Below are 22,429 nucleotides of genomic sequence, written 5' to 3'. Positions count from 1 at the left end.
GACATATTTTCTTTCTACCCGCTTCAGTGTTTCGGCAGTTTTTAAAAAAAAGCATTAAATGAATCGTAAGGGTCTCGCCTTATGTGCCATCTCCAGCGGCTCGCCTCCTTTAATGAGGATGCCGTTCTGAGCGCCGACCCCCGTGCCAACCATGACCGCCGTCGGAGTTGCCAGCCCCAGAGAGCAGGGGCAGGCGATGGAGAGAACGGTGATGGACGCCTGGAAGGCGAAGCGGATGATGACCTCTGCCTTGGAGATGCTCTGGTTGTAACCCTTTGAGGAGGAGAGTGGTGTGATCAGGCTACAGCTGTTTTTATTCACACACAAGTCGTCTGCATGCACACTTACCGGGAAGTTCTCCTTCACAATGTCGAAGTTGACAAAGCCAATGGCCAGCCACACTATCAGTGTTAACAGGGACACGATAACAATGAAGGGCACGAAGTAGCCACTGAGTCTATCTGCAAACTGCTGGATGGGGGCCTGAGGAGGAGAAGGGAAAGCAAAATTAGGAGTGTCCTGTACATTAAGAACAGTGAGTGACCTTTAAAGGCAACAAGTGGCCAGTATGGGGGTTGAACTCATGACCTTGACGTTATTAGCAACACAGTCTAATCGGCTGAGCTAATTGGGCAACTGGAAGACAAAGCAAAACGTCTAAATGTGGAAAAGTCTAAATGACAAAGGAATCCAAAATTTTTATCCTTACTTATTCACGCAGAACCAGGGGCAAAATACAACATAGTTTAGTGTTAACAGTCTCTTTTTGTGAACACTCTCTTTTGAGTGTACAGTGTCTGCACACCTCGGTAGCAGTAAGCACTGCCTTTATCATAACTACACTGTAAAAACTCAGCAACAAGAACTTTTCAACCATGCAGGACTTCCAGCCCTCCAAGAGCAGGTTCTTTATGGAACTTTATGCATTTGCCATGCTGTCCACATGACAGCCAATCGTATTACAGTAAATTTATCACTGTTAGACAACCATACGAACTGAAACGTGACCTTGGTTTCTTGGTTCATCTCTTGAGTTGGGAGCTTGCTTGAATGATTCATAGTAGAGTGTTAAGTGGCTTAACAAACAAAAATAATAAATTAAAAATTTCCTTTAAAAATGCTCAGGTACAAGGACTGGACTGAAAATGAGTCCAAAGAAACAGTTTAAAGAGCTTCAGAAAGCTGGAGAACTATTGTTCAAGAAAGTCTGTAAGCTATTAAGGGACTGCTGCAAATATTCCATTTGTGTCATCCGATCATATAAAAACAGTCCAAAATGCGGCGGCCCGCCTCCTGACTGGTACCAGGAAATTTTGCCATATTACTCCTGTCCTAGCTAGCCTGCATTGGCTGCCCATAAAGTACCGTATTCAATTTAAAATATTACTCCTTACGTTCAAAACTATTAATGAATTAGCGCCAAGTTATCTTAGTGAACTTCTCAGGCCACATATTCCTGCTAGAACACTTAGATCTGCTACTCAACTACTTCTGACACAACCTAGATCTCGGCTGAAGTCTCGGGGTGACCGTGCGTTTGCTCTGGCTGACCCGGTACTGTGGAATAACCTCCCTCTTGCTATCCACGCCTCTGATTCTATTGCACTGTTTAAATCACGACTAAAGACCCACTTATTCAATTTTGCCTTTCCTTCTAGTTAACATGTCACACTATGCATTTTTATGCTCATTTAATTCCTTGTTTGTTCTGTATCTGCTGCTTCTCCTATGTATCAGTGACAGTTATCTGCTTGCATACCTAGTACTTGCTTTGGTCATCTTTCTATTTCCATTATCTTCCTTTTATTCTCTATGTTACTTGTTAAGCACCTTGGTATAAGCTTGGTTTTAAGTGTGCTTTATAAATAAAGTTTATTATCACTGTCATTATTATTAAACACATGTGAGTAACCTTATAGTTTAAAATTGTGATTTTTATAGCTTACCTTAGAGGTCTGTGCCTCTTCGACCAGTTTGACTATTTGTGACAGTGTTGTTTCAGTACCGACGTGAGTGGCCTCCACCAGAAGGGCACCGTGAGCGTTAATGGAGCCGGCAATCACCAAACTGCCCACCTTCTTACTAACGGGCATTGGCTCACCTGACAGAAAGAGAGGGAAAAAAATTGCAACAAGTGACTAAATGATGGTGTCACAGTCATCTTCTGCCTTTTGTGTAACTGTGGTTTGTTTCTGCTCCAGAGGTCCTTTCAGAGGCTCAACTGCTCAACCACTCTCTGCTGGGTCACTGGCTTTCACCCCTTCTTCTTCACCCACCAATCACCTACCAGCTGTAATTAAGAACTGGCTTTCTCGAGCACTCTTGCTTGTTACAGCAGTCCAAAGTTGTGGCCTCAGACTCATGAAATTTTGATATTTCTGATTAATTTCCCTTTATCTTTTTATGTCAGTATTCTTAGTTCTTTTTTTTTCTAGTTCTGGTTCCTAATAAATTGGTATAAAATCAGATTCTTTGATTTTCAATAGGTTGAATCTAAAAAATGCCAGATGATTCTTTTTATTGAAATGAATGTTTTTTCAAACCTGCATGCAAAAAAAATTTTACCTACACAAACCAGACATCTCTGATTACATTTATAAGACTTTATAACTTAATTACACAAATGTAACCTCTGGGACTAAAGATCTGCAATGCATGCCACTTGTTCTGCCACACAGAGACGGAAAACTCACAGAAATTAATTCTAAATTTGGCTTAAGATGCCTGAAATCCACATTCAAAGCCAAGGATTTGCATCATTCACTCCCTCCTACCTGTAATCAAGGACTCATCTGCCATGGAGTTCCCTTCAATCACTTTCCCATCGACTGGGAACTTCCCTCCAGGAACAACCTTCACAATATCGCCCCTCTGAACGAGCTCCACCAGCACCTGCTCCTCACTGAGGCATAAAAATATTTTTACAGACACACACGTCATGTACCACAGAGGTGATGGTTTTATTTATTTATCTTACATGTCTCACCTGATGATGGATTTGTCAGATCCCAACGTGACCACAGTGGCATCGGTGGCTTGAAGTGACATTAATTTGGCCAAAGCCTCTGAGGTTTTACTCTAAGACAGTAGAAACAGCACAGGAGAATGTATCGTTACAGTCTTAAAACAAAGATGTACTGCACTAATGGTATGACCTCATACACTCTCATGTCTACTAAGTATGAGCGTTTTGAATTGCTACAGTCACATGGTTGTATAGTTACCGCAGAAATGTGAGAATTTGTATGTATCTAGGTTATATCTGCATAAAGTAGTTTTGCAAGAAAATCTGTGTTCCCAGATTTTCACAAGTGTGCCGCTGAGATGGTGACAGAAGAAAGTTCATGCTCTCCTGCTGGTAAATATGCGTATAATGAATGGGCCTTCTCTCACTGGTGTTAAAACACCTGCTGCTAGTGTCCCACTACAAAGACAGGAAATTAATCTACAGCATTTCATTTCTGAGACGGTTCATATAACAATGTTTTAGTTTCTTTGTGTTTTTGTCCAAGCCAGAGTACAGAAGCTTATGATGAATCATCCATCCATCCATTCGCTTCCGCTTATCCTTTTTCAGGGTCGCAGGGGGCGCTGGAGCCTATCCCAGCTGTCATAGGGCGAAAGGCGGGGTACACCCTGGACAGGTCGCCAGTCTGTCGCAGGGCTAACGTGAGAGAACCCACGCAAACACGGGAGAACATGCAAACTCCACACAGAAAGACCCCGGCCTGATGGTGGAATTGAACTCAGGACCTTCTTGCTGTGAGGTAACAGTGCTAACCACCGTGCTGCCCGTGTTAGTAATAATTTCACATATGCAGATGTAAGTTCATGAGGAAAAAACAGCACAAGAGAAAACCTGGCAAAAATGTGGGGGAAAATGGGAAATTTAGCAGAAAAACATGAAGATTTATTTGTCAATTTATGATCTGTCACATTTGTAAGAACAAAATTTAAATTAATGACTAATTTTTTTTTCAAAATATAAATAAATATCAAACTTTATGATAAAGATGTCAAATTTATAGAAGGGGGAAACCTTTTAAAATCTGAGGGAAAAAACAATCGAAACAATTGTCAATTTTCACTGGCCAACTTTCGGGAAAAAAAAGAAAATCTATTAGTAAAACAGCTGTAAAATTTGCCAAAGCTTTACAAAAATAAATAAATACATTTAAAAGTAAAACACTGGCAAGAGTGAGAGTTAAAGTTAACAATCAGCAAATTTCCCATAAAAATAGTAAATTTGTGAGAAAATACTGTCAAGTTTATAAGGACAAAATTGTATAAGAAATAAACTGTTAACATTTAAAGGACAATTGTTAAACTTGGATAAACTTTATGAGAACACAGCGTCGGAGATCCTGGCACAATTCTGTGCTGGGACTTTTAGATGTCTGAAACTCACGTAATGCAATGGTTGCAACAAAAATCTGTCAAAATTACTAGAAAAAATATTAACATTGCAAAGAAAAACTAATTAGGAGAATGATACATTTGGCAAAATTTTCAAAACTTATTTTGAAAAGAGCATCAAAATAGCAAGAAAAAAAGATTTATAACAAAAACATGGCAAATTTACTAGAAATTGCAAATTTCGAAGAAAAAACTAAAATTCACAGGAAAGAATAGAAAATTTACAAGTAAAATATTGGCGAACTTAAAAGAAAAGATTGGTAACCAGTGGGTGAAGTCATGGTGGCTAGCCATCATCAGAAGCCAGCGAAGTACTAATAGTAAATAGTAATAGTAATAACTCTGTTACAGCTATTATTTGAGTACTGCACAAGATAATAAAAACATGCACTGCAGATATAAAATGCAAGCAACTTCATCATCAAATTGAATGCAGTCCTGTGATTGTGATGTAGCATCAGCTGATGTTCAGTTAATCATTGTCTAGCACAATAAAAACATCAGCCCTCTGAAGAGTCATTAAAATATGGCAATAAAAGCCTGGAGAAAAAACAAACATGCTGCCTAATGCAAACAGTGCAAGTTTGAATTAGGTCATATATAAGCAACTGTAGTGAGCTGATTCCAAGAATCAGCAGTGATTTGACAGTTTATAGTTTCCTAGAATTAGGCCTCATAAACCTGTTTTTCTTTTTATTTTACCTTTGCGATGTGTTCCAGCCATCGTCCCAAAGCGATGAACACAAAGAGCATGGGTGGAGTGTCGAAAAAGGTCACAGGGCTCTGGCTGGCCTGCTCCGCCATGGCCACGATGAGGACCACGCAGGAATAGATGTAGGCAATGGAGGTGGCTAACACAATTAGCACATCCATGTTGGCAGTGCGATGTTTTAGCGAGCGGTAGGCCTGAATGTAAAAGTATCGACCTCCAAAGATCTGCATCAAGGAAGACACAAAGATCTAGTGAGGGGAAGGATTCATGCTCCACCGTGAGTCATACACTTTTACCATCCTTAGCAAAGAAAACGCACTCATGTGTGATTAAAGGTTTAGCTCAGATTGTGCTTCCTCACCTGGACAGGTGTGCAGAGCACAAAGAAAAGCAGGTTAAGGATGGAGAGGCCCGGAAGTACATTCTGCTCGGTGGGCATGGAGCCCCCGTGTTCTTGGTGTAGGTTGTCCATCACCATCATGTAGATCATGAGACCCATCACAGGCAAGCCAAAGACCAGGCTCAACAGAAATGTGTTCTTCCACCTGCAAAAACCAGGCAGACATGTCTATTGTGAAAAAAACATTCATCCTTTGCACTGATTTCTTGTACTGCTAGTCATTTTTATGGAAAAATTTAGCGGTAAGCTAATAATCTGACGCCTTTTTTAGCTGCACATGTTCCCCTGGTGGCCAACCGGAGAAGGGCCGATAATTTCAAATTGCCTGACAACTGTATACAGTCTAGTATAGTGACAGTGTAGGGGATGGAAAATCAGTCATGATAGCTGTGAAAAATCTGCTGACATCTTGTTGAATTCAGTGATCTAAATTCACAAAAAGCAGCAAGTCAGCTGAACGCAGCCTGTACACTAAGAAAATCTAGTTTTACCACCTCTGGTCTTGCACCTCTCATATATAGCTAAGGGCAGAAACAGTCCATCTGTATGACATTTAAGGAAAAGTGAAAGTTGGTACAAGTACTAAAAAAAAAATGTAAACTCTGACCTAAATCTAAAAAGCCTTTTCCAGTAGTGAAAGAAAGTGTAGTGAGGGATTGTGGGTTTAAGCATGACCTGGGGTATCAATATATGGATCAAAACCACCATGTGCTGGTTATAACTCTCCACCTGTCAACAGCATACTCTCAGGGTTTAATTGTTAGAAAATTGTTAATTGTTAAAAAGTTAGCATCCATTTAAAAATAAGAACTGTAAACCAGATACTTGCTGTCGAATTTCTTCTTTGTGATCGAGGTTGTTTTTGAAGCCCGCCTGCTCCAGCCTGGCCTCAAATCCAAGACCCTGAAATGAGGAGAAACTCCAAGGTGTGAAATTGCATGTGTAAAAAATTGTAGGTTTAAGATAGCTTTTAAAAGTCCTGTGATAAACACCTGGATGAGCTTGATAATATCCCGAGGTCCGAGCACCTCTGGGTCAAACTCAACCTGAGCTTTGTTGGTTGCCAGTGCGACCGAAGCCATGAGGATCCCTCTGGTTAAGTTGAGCTTGGACTCGATGTTGTGGACACATGATGCGCACGTCATGCCTGTTATCTGCATGTGAAATACATGTGATGTGGAATTTGCACAAAATTCTGCATTATATGGTGTCCCGCAGACTTACAGTGAGGTCCAGCTTTCCATGTGCTACTGCATTATCCTCAATCACTTTGGCACCAAAGCCCAAGTCTTTGATGAGCTCAGTCACTGCAGTAGCATCCAGGACATGTGAATCATACTTCACCTCCGCCTTACCGGCCATTAGCGACACCAACACTGAGAGGATTCCTGGTTAATAAACACAGTACACTTTATCAACAATCTTCATCTCAGTTCAAATGCCTCATCCCTGGAAGTCGCTCACCTCTGTGTTTGAGCAGGTTCCTCTCGATGTTGGACACACAGGAGGCACAGGTCATCCCCGTAACGCAGATGAAGCATTTCTGTGCTTTTATCTCAGGCGAACTTGCAGATGGTGCATGTGAACCCGTCCCATTGCTGACTACAGGCCTGTTTGTCGACATGTCAGAAAGTCCAAAGCTTACAGGCTGGGACTTTTCATGACTCTGAACACTCTTTATAGGTTCTGAAAGGACAAAAAAATATGGAGGCGCCATATAAGTTTGTAGCTCTACAGATTTATGAGGCTCAACTTAGAATCTTCAATCACCATAGTCCAACTAGAAATTTTAAAAACTCATCCTATTCTCTTCCTGAAGGGAGGGAGGATATAATCTCTTTCATTTATTTTTTTGTCTGTTTGTTAGCAGTGTGGCAACCAGAGTTTTCGAATTTTTGTGATGGTAGATAGCAATAACCAATAGATACCAATAACAGCTCAAGGTGATTTAATTTTCAAGAAAATCGGTCAAAGTCAAGGTCATACCAGATGTGAAAGTTAGTAAAATCTTTATATCACCCATAATTTTTCAGATTTCACAGCAATATACTAGGCCCTGTGGGACATGAGTACCTAGGTTGGCTAAGTATTTAACATTGACATTTATTGTTTAAGGTCAAAGTTGACCTTGGAAAAAACACTTCAAGGAATAATATCAAGTAATATATCCTGTGAAAAGGCCTGGAGAGGCATCACAGTGACGCCATAAAGTTTTGCAAAATCACACATGCATGAATATATCTTAAAATGTCAAACTTTCACAGCTTATAGAAGACAAGGGTAAAGATATAAAACTTTAGTATGTAATGCTTCAAGGTCAACGGTCAGGTTCACACAAATTAGGAAAAAGCCTTATTTTCCATGGGTCATCTCCAAACTTTAAAGCAATAGGAACATAAGTTACTTGTTTGCTTGAACTCTTTAAAACATTGTATGCCTTCACAGTGAAACAAATGGATTAATGGATTGGATAACATGGTAGGAACTAACAACTCGGTCGTCAGAGAACATCTGCAGGTGGCATGATTCCCTGTTGTACTGGAAATATAAGGCGCACAAAGTAAACAGGAATGATTTTTGATTGTTTAATTCTCATATAGCTTCAAAGCACAGAATTGGAAACGAGCATGAATGGCATTTCTAAAGCAAGCTGGATTTATTTTATTTTTTTTACTTTAAGTCCACAATCTTCTCCCACACCTTCTGCTAAACAGATAATGCAGAAGAGAAAATAACCAAGCATTTGCTTAGTTTGAGAAATTTGGATAGACTTTTTTACAGCTCACTGGCATATGATATACAACCACATGACATATAACTTCTATCCCAATAAGAGGCCAATAGAGGCCAATAAAACCTGACACTGAGAGCTGAGCAAGATAAAGAGAAATTAAAGAATTTGTTCATAATCTGCCTGCATTAATCCCTCATCTTGGCAGGCTGTTTCTGCAATTAAAGCCCTGGTAAGGATAAGGGCTCTCAGAGTTTCACTGAGGAGTACAGTTGTCTGGTTCCCAGAGTAACCGTTGAGTTTCTGGTTTACTCTAAACAACATACCTCTTCTAAGAAACCCTTTAGATAGCATGTACACGATTTTACGGTTAATGGCAGACATTTCCTAAATGAAAGCAAACCCCTCCAAGGACATCAAACAATGAGTGCTTTTATACCTCGGGTGTAAAAACTAGTTCAAAGATACTTGAGTTCCCAACTCACTCCTTGCCTGACAGAAATAGCAGATGAAGAGATGAGGTGCCACTGAGGCATGAGAGTTGTTTTTCATGTTCATCCCATTGGTCTGTGTATGCCTTTAATAATAATAATAATAATAATAATTATTATTATTATTATTATTATTATTATTATTATTATTATTATTATTATTATTATTATTATTATTATTATTATTATTATTATATTGCATAAAATGTAGACTTTACTTTTTTACTTTTTACCTCTTGTTTCTGTCTTGCCCTGACACCTGAGATCAGCCAATACAGCAGTGGGCCATAACAAATTAAAAATTGGTCAGATGATCCAGCTGTGCTACTGTTCTTGCATCTCTGGTGAGAGGCACTGAGACCAGATGAGAGGATTTGGGGAAATGATGTACAAACTCAGAAATGGAAAGATAGGGATAGGGAAAAAATGCACCAACCTGTGCCAAATTCTACCCAAAATAAATTAAAATGCACAACTTCTTGTCCAAGCCTGATCAGCTGGAGTCAAGCTAACACCTGCTACCATGTGAACTAATGGGTAAGGTATCTAGTTCCTGAGTGTTTGTGTCCCTTTATGTTGGAGAAGTTCTGGGATCTTTAGGTTGTAATCTGGACCAAGTGCTGCGGAGCTCAAGTAAGATGTTAAAGAAAAACAGGATGGCAAAAACAAATGCTAACTGTTCCCTGGATGTTCAGTCAGTTGTCACCCTCACTATTTATTAAGATTTGACACACTGAAAAAGAAAACTGAAATAATCCTAAAATAATATTTGTTTTAAAAGCTTCATTAAGCAAACATTTATTTTTGTTACCTACCTTTAAGTGAGGCGTCAAAGCCCATGTCCTCAATAGCTGCCCTGAGCTTCTCTGGCTCTGTCAAATAGGGATCAAAGGTTATTGTTCCCTTTTCCGCCTCCAGGGACACCGCTATGAACTGCACTCCAGTCATCTGAGAGATCCTCCCTTCTATTGTCTGCATACAAGAGCTGCAAGTCATCCCTCCAATCAAAATGGTTACAGTCTGGGTGGAGGCATCCACCTCCTTTTTCTGCCAGAAACTTAAATCTTCTACTGATGGGTCCTCAGATAACAAAGCAGTATCAAAGCCCATGTCCTCAATTTTGTCTCTCAGCTCTTCATGTGTGACTAGAAGAGGCTGAAAAACAATCAGCGCTGCTTTGTCCTGAAGAGACACCTGAATATGTGAAACCCCCTGCAGCTCCCCGATCTGTCCCTGAATGGACCGCACACAGGACTGGCAGTGCATACCATCCACCCTGATCTGCACCACAGACTCCACGCTGTATCCCAAGGTCTGTAGTTCCAGGGCGATCTCTTTGGTTGGAATAACTGAAGCATCATAGTCCACCTTGGCCAAACTGTTGGGTACAGACCATGTGACAGCAATTATTCCATTCAGGCTGCAGATTCTGGTTTGGATGATGTGGACCTCATGCTCAGAGGTGATCCGCTGAAGTTTAAAAGCTGCTCTTGAGGCAGCTTTAGGTGGAGGGCAGAGCTCAGTCTGGCTCCCATACTCGTAGGCCAGGTTTTCAAAGCCTTGTTTCTCAATGTCATGGTCATTCTCCTGGAAGGACAACAGAAGAGCATATCAATTCAGCATTTTTTTTATTTTTGGAAATGTAGGGACAATAATTATTACAATTTATCTTAAAATTACAATATCTTAGGTCATATTTTAAGAATAAAGGCCGTCTTTACAGAATGCTATCATTAAAATATGTAGTAAGACAGAAGGATAAGATCCAGAAACCGTAGTATAAGGTAATTCTATCAGGCTTCTGCTATTTGACGTCTGTGAGCATCAGAACTGGAAAATCACAGCAACTCTGACCTAAATTATTCAGATGACACAAAGCTCTACATATAAGCGTCACCACACATTTAAAATCCCCTAAAAAAGTGCTTTGCACATATCAGTTATATATATATATATATATGGTGCTGTTAAGAGAACAGCACCACCAAGGCTGGAGACGGAGCAATACTGGAAGAGCATATGGGAGAAGGATGCAACCCATAACGGCAATGCTCAGTGGCTAGAGGATCTGAGGGCAGACCACAGCGACCTCCCTGAACAGGGTCCAGTAACCATCACAGTGGCAGATATCCAAGAAAGGGTCTCCAGTATGAAGAGTTGGACAGCACCAGGGCCCAACATGGTTCACGCCTACTGGCTGAAGAAGCTGACTGCACTCCACGAGCGTCTGGCAGCACAAATGAACCAGCTGCTAGTTAACGAGAGACACCCGGAATGGCTAACCGAAGGTCGAACGGTCCTGATCCCCAAGGACCCCAAGAAGGGACCGGTCCCCTCCAACTACCGACCAATAACCTGCCTCAGTACTACATGGAAGCTCCTGTCAGGCATCATATCGGCTAAGATGAACAGGCACATGGGTCAATACATGAGCGGGACACAGAAAGGAATTGGCAAGAATACCAGAGGCGCAAAACACCAGCTACTGGTAGACAGAACAATCAGCCGAGACTGCAAGACCAGACTGACCAACCTGTGCACTGCCTGGATTGATTACAAGAAGGCCTATGACTCAATGCCCCACAGCTGGATACTGGAATGCCTAGAATTGTACAAGATCAATGGGACCCTAAGAGCCTTCATCAGGAACTCAATGGGGATGTGGCGTACAACACTAGAGCCAACTCCAAGCCCATAGCACAAGTCACCATCAAGTGCGGGATCTACCAAGGAGATGCTCTGTCCCCACTGCTGTTCTGCATAGGCCTGAACCCCCTCAGTGAGATCATTAACAAGACTGGCTACGGATACCGACTACGGAACGGAGCAGTTGTCAGCCACCTCCTGTACATGGATGACATCAAGCTGTATGCCAAGAGTGAACGAGACATCGATTCACTGATCCACACTACCAGGCTATACAGCAATGACATTGGAATGTTGTTCAGACTGGAGAAGTGTAGTCGGATGGTAACAAAGAGAGGGAAGGTAGTCAGAACTGAGGGGATTGAACTACCAGAAGGCAACATTGCAGACATAGAGGACAGTTACAAGTACCTGGGGATCCCGCAGGCAAATGGGAACCATGAAGAGGCCACTAGAAAGGCTGCAACCACCAAGTACCTGCAGAGGGTCAGGCAAGTCCTGAGGAGTCAGCTGAATGGTAAGAACAAGATCCGGGCCATCAACACGTACGCCCTGCCCGTGATCAGGTACCCTGCTGGGGTAATAGGCTGGCCAAAGGAGGAGATAGAAGCCACAGACATAAAGACAAGAAAGCTCCTTACCATGCATGGAGGGTTTCATCCCAAGTCCAGCACCCTGAGGCTGTACGCTAAGCGGAAGGAAGGGGGCCGGGGACTGGTGAGTGTCAGCACCACAGTCCAGGATGAGACAACAAACATCCAAGAATACATTGGGAAGATGGCCCCAACTGACCGAGTGCTCAGTGAATACCTCAGGCAGCAGAAACCCAAGAAAGAGGAGGGAGATGAGGAACCATCATGGAAGGACAGGCCCCTGCACGGTATGTACCACCGGCAGATAGAGGAGGTGGCTGATATCCAGAAATCCTACCAGTGGCTGGACAAAGCTGGACTGAAAGACAGCACAGAGGCACTAATCATGGCAGCACAAGAACAAGCTCTGAGTACAAGATCCATAGAGGCTGGGGCCTATCACACCAGGCAAGACCCCAGGTGCAGGCTGTGTAAAGATGCCCCAGGGACAATCCAGCACATAACAGCAGGGTGCAAGATGCTAGCAGGCAAGGCATACATGGAACGCCATAACCAGGTGGCCGGCATAGTGTACAGGAACATCTGTGCCGAGTATAACCTGGAAGTCCCGAGGTCAAAATGGGAGATGCCCCCAAGGGTGGTGGAGAATGACCGAGCTAAGATCCTGTGGGACTTCCGGATACAGACGGACAAAATGGTGGTGGCTAACCAACCCGACATAGTGGTGGTAGACAAACAGAAGAAGACGGCCGTAGTGATCGATGTAGCGGTTCCGAATGACAGCAATATCAGGAAGAAGGAACACGAGAAGCTGGAGAAATACCAAGGGCTCAGAGAAGAGCTCGAGAGGATGTGGAGGGTGAAGGTAACGGTGGTCCCGTGGTAATCGGAGCACTAGGTGCGGTGACTCCTAAGCTAGGCGAGTGGCTCCAGCAGATCCCGGGAATAACATCGGAGATCTCTGTCCAGAAGAGCGCAGTCCTGGGAACAGCTAAGATACTGCGCAGGACCCTCAAGCTCCCAGGCCTCTGGTAGAGGACCCGAGCTTGAAGGATAAACCACCCGCAGGGGCGTGCTGGGTGTTTTTTATGTGTGTGTGTGTATATATATATATATATATATATATATATATATATATATATATACATACAGTGGGGCAAAAAAGTATCTAGTCAGCCACCGATTGTGCAAGTTCCCCCACTTAAAATGATGACAGAGGTCAGTAATTTGCACCAGAGGTACACGTCAACTGTGAGAGACGAAATGTGAAAAAAAAATCTATGAATTCACATGGTAGGATCAGGGTGGAAAATAAGTATTTGGTCAATAACAAAAATACAACTCAATACTTTGTAACATAACCTTTGTTGGCAATAACAGAGGTCAAACGTTTACTATAGGTCTTTACCAGGTTTGCACACACAGTAGCTGGTATTTTGGCCCATTCCTCCATGCAGATCTTCTCGAGAGCAGTGATGTTTTGGGGCTGTCGCCGAGCAACACGGACTTTCAACTCCCGCCACAGATTTTCTATGGGGTTGAGGTCTGGAGACTGGCTAGGCCACTCCAGGACTTTCAAATGCTTCTTACGGAGCCACTCCTTTGTTGCCCGGGCGGTGTGTTTTGGATCATTGTCATGTTGGAAGACCCAGCCTCGTTTCATCTTCAAAGTTCTCACTGATGGAAGGAGGTTTTGGCTCAAAATCTCACGATACATGGCCCCATTCATTCTGTCCTTAACACGGATCAGTCGTCCTGTCCCCTTGGCAGAAAAACAGCCCCATAGCATGATGTTTCCACCCCCATGCTTCACAGTAGGTATGGTGTTCTTGGGATGCAACTCAGTATTCTTCTTCCTCCAAACACGACGAGTTGAGTTTATACCAAAAAGTTCTACTTTGGTTTCATCTGACCACATGACATTCTCCCAATCCTCTGCTGTATCATCCATGTGCTCTCTGGCAAACTTCAGACGGGCCTGGACATGCACTGGCTTCAGCAGCGGAACACGTCTGGCACTGCGGGATTTGATTCCCTGCCGTTGTAGTGTGTTACTGATGGTGACCTTTGTTACTTTGGTCCCAGCTCTCTGCAGGTCATTCACCAGGTCCCCCCGTGTGGTTCTGGGATCTTTGCTCACCGTTCTCATGATCATTTTGACCCCACGGGATGAGATCTTGCGTGGAGCCCCAGATCGTGGGAGATTATCAGTGGTCTTCCATTTTCTGATGATTGCTCCCACAGTTGATTTTTTCACACCAAGCTGCTTGCCTATTGTAGATTCACTCTTCCCAGTCTGGTGCAGGTCTACAATACTTTTCCTGGTGTCCTTCGAGAGCTCTTTGGTCTTGGCCATGGCGGAGTTTGGAGTCTGACTGTTTGAGGCTGTGGACAGGTGTCTTTTATACAGATGATGAGTTCAAACAGGTGCCATCCATACAGATAACGAGTGGGGGACAGAAAAGCTTCTTACAGAAGACGTTACAGGTCTGTGAGAGCCAGAGATTTTCCTTGTTTGAGGTGACCAAATACTTATTTTCCACCCTAATTTACGAATAAATTCTTTACAAATCCTACCATGTGGATTCATGGATTTTTTTTTCACATTCTGTCTCTCACAGTTGAAGTGTACCTCTGGTGCAAATTACTGACCTCTGTCATCATTTTAAGTGGGGGAACTTGCACAATCGGTGGCTGACTAAATACTTTTTTGCCCCACTGTATGTTCTGTTTAGAGAGAAGAGGCTTTCTCCTGTCAACCCTTCTGTACAGATCATATCATTTTAACATGCTAACTGTGGCCTGTAGAGTCTAAGATGTACCTCTTAAGTTTTTGTTTAAGCTCCTCTAGAGAAGGTGATCTGACTTTGGGATGAATTTACTGGGATGTCTGACATGGGAAGACTTCCATATTGTGTTACCACACATGGATGCTACAGACCAAATATGGATTCCAACATCCTTGCACTTGCCATCATTGTACCATAAATATGATAAACATGTTTTATGGTGTGCATCATGTTGATTTCGTGTTCTTAGTATTGTTTTTTGTCATGTACACTGAGAGCAAAGAAATAGCCAGAGCCCAATTCCCTGGATGTTAAAACATATTTAGTAAATAAATCTGATTCTGATTCAGATTGTGAAAGCGGGGTTTTATAGTTAGACATGACTGATGACAGTGGTGTATTTAAATTATTTATTCAGGTAAAACATCTAAATGGATAATGATCAGGCAATAATTAACAATTAATCATGAACCCAAAGGGAAATTTTATTCACAATAATTTCATTTAAACAACCAGAAAACAGACAAAAAAGACAAAGAAAATTCAACCTTCTCCTCTTAGAAATCATAATTCAACATTTAAAAAACACAGAAAATACAACATACAATTCATTTCAGATATCACAAACCACCATGAATATAAACTACAAACTGGAGAAGATGAACCAGAGACAAGAAACACTTTAAAAGCAGATCTTGTGTCTCACTTTAAAATGTTTTCCTAATGAACACCCAAATACAATGTCAGACAATCAGCAACCGATATCTTCATTATTTTTTGTGATAACTCAAATAGAATGATCCTAAACAGCTTTCTACACTGTGTCATTCGAAAGAGATTTCATGTTTTCATCTGTACGTACAGAAACTGTCCAGTGTCGCGAAATCGATCGATGTAGAGCAGTGTCACAAACCACGGAAGCCCCAGAAAAGTGCAATCAAACGTTGAGTTTATTAACAGCCCGGAGAAGACATCAGCATATGTCTTCTGACCAAAATACATGTTGTGGACACTTATAAAGCAGTGGGGTACACGCCCCCCCATGGCGTCAATGACAGATTAAAATAGGTTCCAGACATTAGTCACAGTTAATCGTACATCTTGTACATCTTTAATAGCTATAAACAGACATAGAACTTCTCATTTTGATAACACCTTCCATACAAGGTAATAATCTTAAGCCCTCAGGGTCTCTGAGGCTAATTCTTGACTCTGCTCATCTGTTACCAAGTAGAATAAAATGCAACAGGTTTGCAACAAGAAGCTGGAAACATTTGGGCCTCTGCTCAGGCCTATTCCTAGATTATATGTATTATATGTACTGTAAGCATGCATTGCAGTTATCCTTCTGCTGTATGTTCTAGTTTCCCTCAGCATGTATCACCTGGACAGTCACGCCAGTGAAGCTTAAGACCCTTAATGAACCGAACATCAACTCAAAATAAGCACAAATATGCAATGTGTATGCAATACTTCAAACCGTACTTGTAATAAAAGTTAACATAATGGAAGGATCCTCAAATGGACATCTTCAATAAACAACCATAATGCAGTATCAATACTGTGAAAAATATTATTAGATGAAATAATGCTGTAAAGAGTGTTATTAATGCAATTATAATGATGCAGATTATATGGCAGCAATAAAAGAATTTCTGTATCTCCACACCAGTTTAGACTAGATGGTGTACTATTTATGACAATAGTTTAATCTCTCCCAAGAAGGATGCGAAAAAGTTTGATATGCTGAAGCAGCGCCTCAGTGAACCTATACTGCTGCAGTGTCATTCCCAACATTTAAAGCATCAAAATGTTTTAGGTAACAGTAAAGTGCTACTGTGTGGTTTTACCTCTTGAAAGACATGAACAGCTTTCCAAAAATCTGTCATTATGACAGCAGTTTCCTAGCACTGAGAATGATTAAGGACAGTGACTGTTAGGAAGATCACTTCCATGTGCCACCTCTTCATTCTGTTTCAATTCCTAAATGTTTACAGAGAAACGGGTCCTCCTCACGCAGAAACTTAGTCATCTGTAACCAGGCAGCTTCACCTTTATTGTATACAGTGTCAAAAACACAACGAGCTCTCTCACTTTTGTTATGCTTTGTGTCTGCTTCCTCCCTCTCAGCAGCAGTTATCACCTTTTTCTCCAGCAGTTTGTCCAGCAGACTGCTGAGAACAGGTCCTGATATACTTTGGATGAAGCGGCTCCGTAGAGCTGATGATATCTTCTTTGAACCAGTGTCCAAAATTCTCACAGTATCAGTTTCCCCTCCAACATGAGGACCTGGAAAGGAGGCTTCAACACATCGCTCATATTCTCTTTTGAGGAAATCATCTGTTTTTGCAGTGTCCAGGATCCCTTGTGTTTCTACAACACTAACTACTTTGTTACCCCACTGAGTCATGTGTTTTTCACAAAACTCAGTTGCAGATTCAGAAAAGGCACATCTGAATTTTCTGTCTCCCAGGATGGTGTTTCCAACAACACTCTTACCCACACCAGTTTTTCCATTCATCACAATCCTCAAATCAGGACCTGAAATGCATTTCACAAATTAAATTTAACCCATATACACAAGGGTGTAATAAGAGTGCCAGTGAAACTGAGAAGTTCTCAAAGCTACACTCTTAAAAATGCTGGGTTATTTTCATAACTCAACTTCTGGGTAAAAGCCGTAGGTTCGTAAGTTGGGTTATTGTGACCAAATCTTGGTTCAGAAATCATGACTCAGGAGTTGGGTTGGTTGTGCCGGGTTCTTTAATTCACTCCACAGCTTGACTAATTCTGTTGGGTCATAGGTTGGGCAGCTTTGATAAAATATTACACAATTGTTTGGGTAGAAGATAAGCTTCAGGTTGAAGATAAGCTTCAGAAGAAGCCACATCATTCTTCACAAACTGCCATTTTCAACTAGACTGTGACCTGATCAGATATCACTGGACTTCTCCACTACTATGAAATAAAAACAAAGAAAGTATGAGATTGGGTGTTGCATTTGTGGGAAAAAGGTAAAAAAAAAAAAGAAAAAGGAACACAGTCTATCTAAACAATTTAATTGAGTTCAATTATTTAATTTAACCTAAAAAACCTCTATGTTGATAACAACATCTTTTTACTTTCAATTTTAAAGGAAATGATCATTTGTCCCATTTAGACTTTTTAAAGATAGATTGCGGTAATACTTTGATCCCCTTTTTTCCTTCGTTCACTAGACCACGCAAAAGGCACACGCATCCCTGCGTTTAGCTTGCTTGCTTCTAATGAAAACGTGATGGCAACATACGCAAGTATTTATACTGCCACCACACATATTTAGCCACCATCTTCGATCCTCACTCTGAGACCTCGGCAGCTTTACTTGTAATCAAAGTAATTTACTTGTAATCAAAGTAAAAATTAAAAAATAATAATAATAATAATTTACTGACTTCTAAATATCGTTTGTATTAAGCCTTTTGATTCTTAGTCTATACACAAGGCTAAATTGTTGAAGGGTTAACCTGGCAGTGCTGCGAATGTTGGCTGCATTCAGACCCTGCTCAGTGTACAGTTAATCTGCTCTTCACTTAGATAGAGGCAGTGCTAGCTACTCTATGACACTGGGTGAAAGCAGCCTGTCATTACTTCACAGACGAAAGTCACCGACTTAATTGTCTGAAGGATCGGTCCAGGGTACAAAAGCTGTGCAATCACACTTTCTTATATATTATTTGTAACTTATATCTATGTACATTCACTTGAATGAAAATTAAAAATGAGAAATGCTATCCTTGCTAACTTTTGAGTATTGTGACGGTTCGGTCCATAGCAGTGAAGGAACGTCGGGCACTGGTTAAAGTGCAAAAAAAAGTTTTTTATTTGACCCTAAAACAAAGTTGGTTAAATTATACAGAGAATTCAAAATCTTGGCCCATAAAAGAGTTCAAAGTAACAGAACTCTTCTCAAAAGTTGGCAACAAATAATACTGCTAACTCAAACAAACTAACCTAACTAAACAAGACAAAGAGGAAACTTAAACAATGACTGATCAGCTAACAAAAAACACAGAAAGGCGTAGAACACACAAAACCCAACTAAAACTAATATAACAAATTCAATCATCCCTCCCCTCCCCCCATGCTTCAGAATTGTGGTATGACCCAATTTGCAGGTCTCCACATAGGCTTGCTCCGCCCCTTTTCCACCTTTTTGCTCATCAACCAAGGGACTGGGAGCAGCTGCAACTGAGGTAACTCAGAAAACAAAGAAAGATTAAATCATACATACATAACAGTGGAAACTAAAATGTGTGCACTTATTTTAGAATACAGTATTATGTGATTGTATAAGTAAATTAATTTTTAACCAAAACCAGTTCTTTATTACCCTGTAAATTAAATCCTATATTTAAGGAAAGAAAAATTTAAGTGTAGTGTTATGTGTAAGCCTGTATTGTAACACTGATGTTTGGTAGATATTACCACTGTGTGGCTGTAACTGCAGCCATAACAAGTAGATTCAGTTATTCTAAAATTAATATAAAAATGTTTTAACTTTAATTCTTTAACTGTAGAACATCCGTGAGGTTCACCTGAGGGGGATATTAGTGATGTGACGTTCTGTATCGAGGCTTCGAAGCTTGTGTCGAGTAATGGAGGGGGCGTTTCCGCGATGCGCGTATCGAGGCTTGCTTCATTTATGGGAGGAGCTGAAAATGATGACGTCCGAAGCCTCGCTGCCCGGCTGTACCACGTGACTGGTTCATGAAGTAGTTCGAACTTCGCCGCGAGCTATGACAGCGATATAAACCCCTCAGACTTCATTCAAAATGTGGGTGTTTGATGGAGAGTTGCGGTTAGTGAGAGTTTGGAGACAGTTTGGAGGTTTATGAGAGTGAGGAGAGAAAGTCAGGAGAGAATGGAGCCAGCTAAGAAGAGGAGGATGTCCTCCCCTGTGTGGGAACATTTTGATTTTATTCCTCCCAACAAGGTATGTAAATTTCTACAGAAGATGTATTTTCATAATACTGATGGTGCAATACAATTTATGTTAAGCTGTCTGTACTTTTGTACAAGGTGAAGTGTTTGCTATGTGCCAGGGAGCTGGGATATAACAACAACACCTCATCCATGCTTAGGCACTACAGAGCTTTGCATGAGAATAAGGGGAACACCGATTGTGGAGCAAGACCAGGTGAGCCATCAAATGCAATGATAATATAGCATGCAGTAATGTTACTAAATGATATAACAATATTATACAACTGTTATAAGTTACGTGTGTGATATTTATACTTGTGCTTTGTCTTTGTCTTTCCTCAGGAGAACAATCTCAAATAGATGAAGACCTGGTTACCATGATGATTGAGGACTCCCAGCCATTTAGCATTGTGGAGGACAAAGGATTCAAAAGATTTGTTAAATCATTAAATCCTACCTATGTTCTCCCCACTAAAAAGGTCATAAAAGCAGTGAAAATTTAGTTTTTACTGAATAAAATATGGGCAGGACTGAGGCCTCAGTGTGTAGCTGTCCATACCTCAACGTTACAAAAGCACAACCACTGTCCACACCCCAACCACACCTCACCTCACAGTAAATGATCGTTTCCATTTTAAGCATTTCCAAATAATCATTTTCCATACTGCCAGTATAAATATACACAGTACACTGCCATCACTACAATATACATGTTTTACACACTCCTTTTGTTGTTGACATTTACAGGCTGTGTGCAAAATGCCACACTCTTCAAATTCATGCCAACTAATATTTTTACGTCCAGTAGGTGTCCTGCTAGAGCAAATGAAGCTTCAAGAAGCTTTGCACTGGAGTGAACCAATTGGATGAAAAGCTTCAGTGCTTCATGAAGCTTCATCTGCCCATCACTAGGGGATATCTTTGGCTGCCAGTCTTGAAGAACACCAGCACATACCTGAGTGTAAAAAAAACGTATTTTCCGGCGATGTTTGCTACCCTACAATCCGTTCTACACTGTAGTAAAATCAGTGACATTTGACCGTCCTGTTGCTCCCATTGAAATGTATACAGCCTATTTAAAACCTGAAACTTAAAATTGTCCGTAGCCTGCTGTTGTCACCACTGTCCTGTTTTAAATGGATACTAACTAGCTAACTGACTGAATGCCCATTAAACTTATAACTCCTGTTGTGTGTGTGTGTGTGTGTGTGTGTGTGTGTGTGTGTGTGTGTGTGTGTGTGTGTGTGTGTGTGTGTGTGTGTGTGTGTGTGTGTCATTTTCACTGTGGCTACATTTGGGCTTCTTGGTCAGAACGTCAGGGACACTGTGCTGTGCTGGCCAAGGTAAAATGACTCCAGTGGCAGCTCCCACAGTGTGTGCGCTGGGGGGATGTAAACAAAGAGGATCAGTCAAAACGTTTGATTTCTTTTATTTTTCCAAAGCTTCTGCTCTTTGTATTTGTTTATTTTACAAGAAATCTACAGAAAAGTAAATTATTTGTAAAATCAAATCTTTTTAAATGCAACTGGTTTTTCTTGCAGCCTAACTTAAGGAATAAAGGCAATTTTGTCATCATCAATAGTGGATCAATTTAAAGGACTGCCATGGCACAGAATATGTAAGTATCTACACTTCAATGGATACACACAAAAACAATTTAAAAACCTGAATACTGGTCAGTTTTTCAAACAGTATACCGAGTGTCATTGTGATTATAAAAATAAATATCCAAATTGTATTTACTCAATTTCCATATCTTTAAAACATATATGCACATTATATATCACTCATCCAAGTTACTTCTTCAGTCATTTGCACATTATAGATGCATGAATAGTAACATTTGTTTAAATCTATTGCGAAGTTGGCAAAAAGGTTTATACAATACTGTGACAGTATAAAGTGTGTGAAACATGATACTTGAGCTTGACTTAGTCCATCTCCTAACAATTAATTGCCAGTATTCACAACCACAGACTGGTCTGCTTCATTGTTCTTTTGTCCTCTCTGAGCAAATGTCAAGCATAGTGTTGGAGCTCACTGCTCCAGGATTACAGATAACTTGACATTAACCAAACAACTGCAAATAATCTTTTAAATCTTACTTTACCGACCCTTTTCTTTTGCTTAAAAATTACAGGATGTGTGGTTTAGCCCTTACAGAACTCATAGGTCAGCAACTGGATTTCTGAAGTGGTGTCTATGCAATGTCAGAAAAACCTTTCATTCTATCAGGAAGAAGAATTCAGCACCAAAGGACCCCCAAGAAAATGTTCATCTTGCCTGGTACTAGAAGATAGATTTGTTTCTGCTTTTTGCACCAATCTAAGGTCTTTTGATGGCTGCTTCAATTTGTTTTTGGTTTTGATGCAAGTTACCCAAAGTCATGTGCCCAGGTTCGGGAATTCCTTCACACTGTCATCTATCCCAAGAATAGATGAAGCCCAGCACATGAATCAAATATGATCAAATTAATGAGGGCTCATTTAGTTATGATGTAAGCATAAAATGCATGAAATGATCTGAGAGGGAGATTCCCTCTTGCCACTTTTCCAAAGAGTAAGATGTATGTCCAAAGATGTATGTATTAGGTACTGAAAAACATCATCAATTCATCAGTTTTTTAAAGTTAAGAGTTTTTACATGTAATTTGTTCTAAAATAGAGCCGGCTTTACATAACATACT

The 22,429-nt window shown here is 40.9% G+C and overlaps 1 protein-coding gene across 1 annotated transcript in view; it reads right to left on the bottom strand.

The window, feature by feature from the left end:
- The window catches only part of LOC113015577 (copper-transporting ATPase 2-like), a 193,707-nt gene that overhangs the window by 5,411 nt on the left and 165,867 nt on the right, over positions 1 to 22,429 (bottom strand). Inside the window, 12 exon segments of the mRNA XM_026157600.1 lie at positions 79 to 273; positions 349 to 483; positions 1,947 to 2,101; positions 2,775 to 2,902; positions 2,987 to 3,078; positions 5,119 to 5,352; positions 5,490 to 5,673; positions 6,358 to 6,431; positions 6,521 to 6,682; positions 6,753 to 6,916; positions 6,993 to 7,214; positions 9,566 to 10,337. Coding sequence (XP_026013385.1) covers positions 79 to 273; positions 349 to 483; positions 1,947 to 2,101; positions 2,775 to 2,902; positions 2,987 to 3,078; positions 5,119 to 5,352; positions 5,490 to 5,673; positions 6,358 to 6,431; positions 6,521 to 6,682; positions 6,753 to 6,916; positions 6,993 to 7,214; positions 9,566 to 10,337 — 2,517 coding nt within the window.

Source organism: Astatotilapia calliptera, chromosome 23 (assembly GCF_900246225.1).
Source record: "Astatotilapia calliptera chromosome 23, fAstCal1.2, whole genome shotgun sequence".
NCBI classification, from domain to species: Eukaryota; Metazoa; Chordata; class Actinopteri; order Cichliformes; family Cichlidae; genus Astatotilapia; species Astatotilapia calliptera.
The sequence above is the reverse complement of the archived record's forward strand: the minus strand, read 5'-3'. Positions and strand labels throughout refer to the sequence as shown.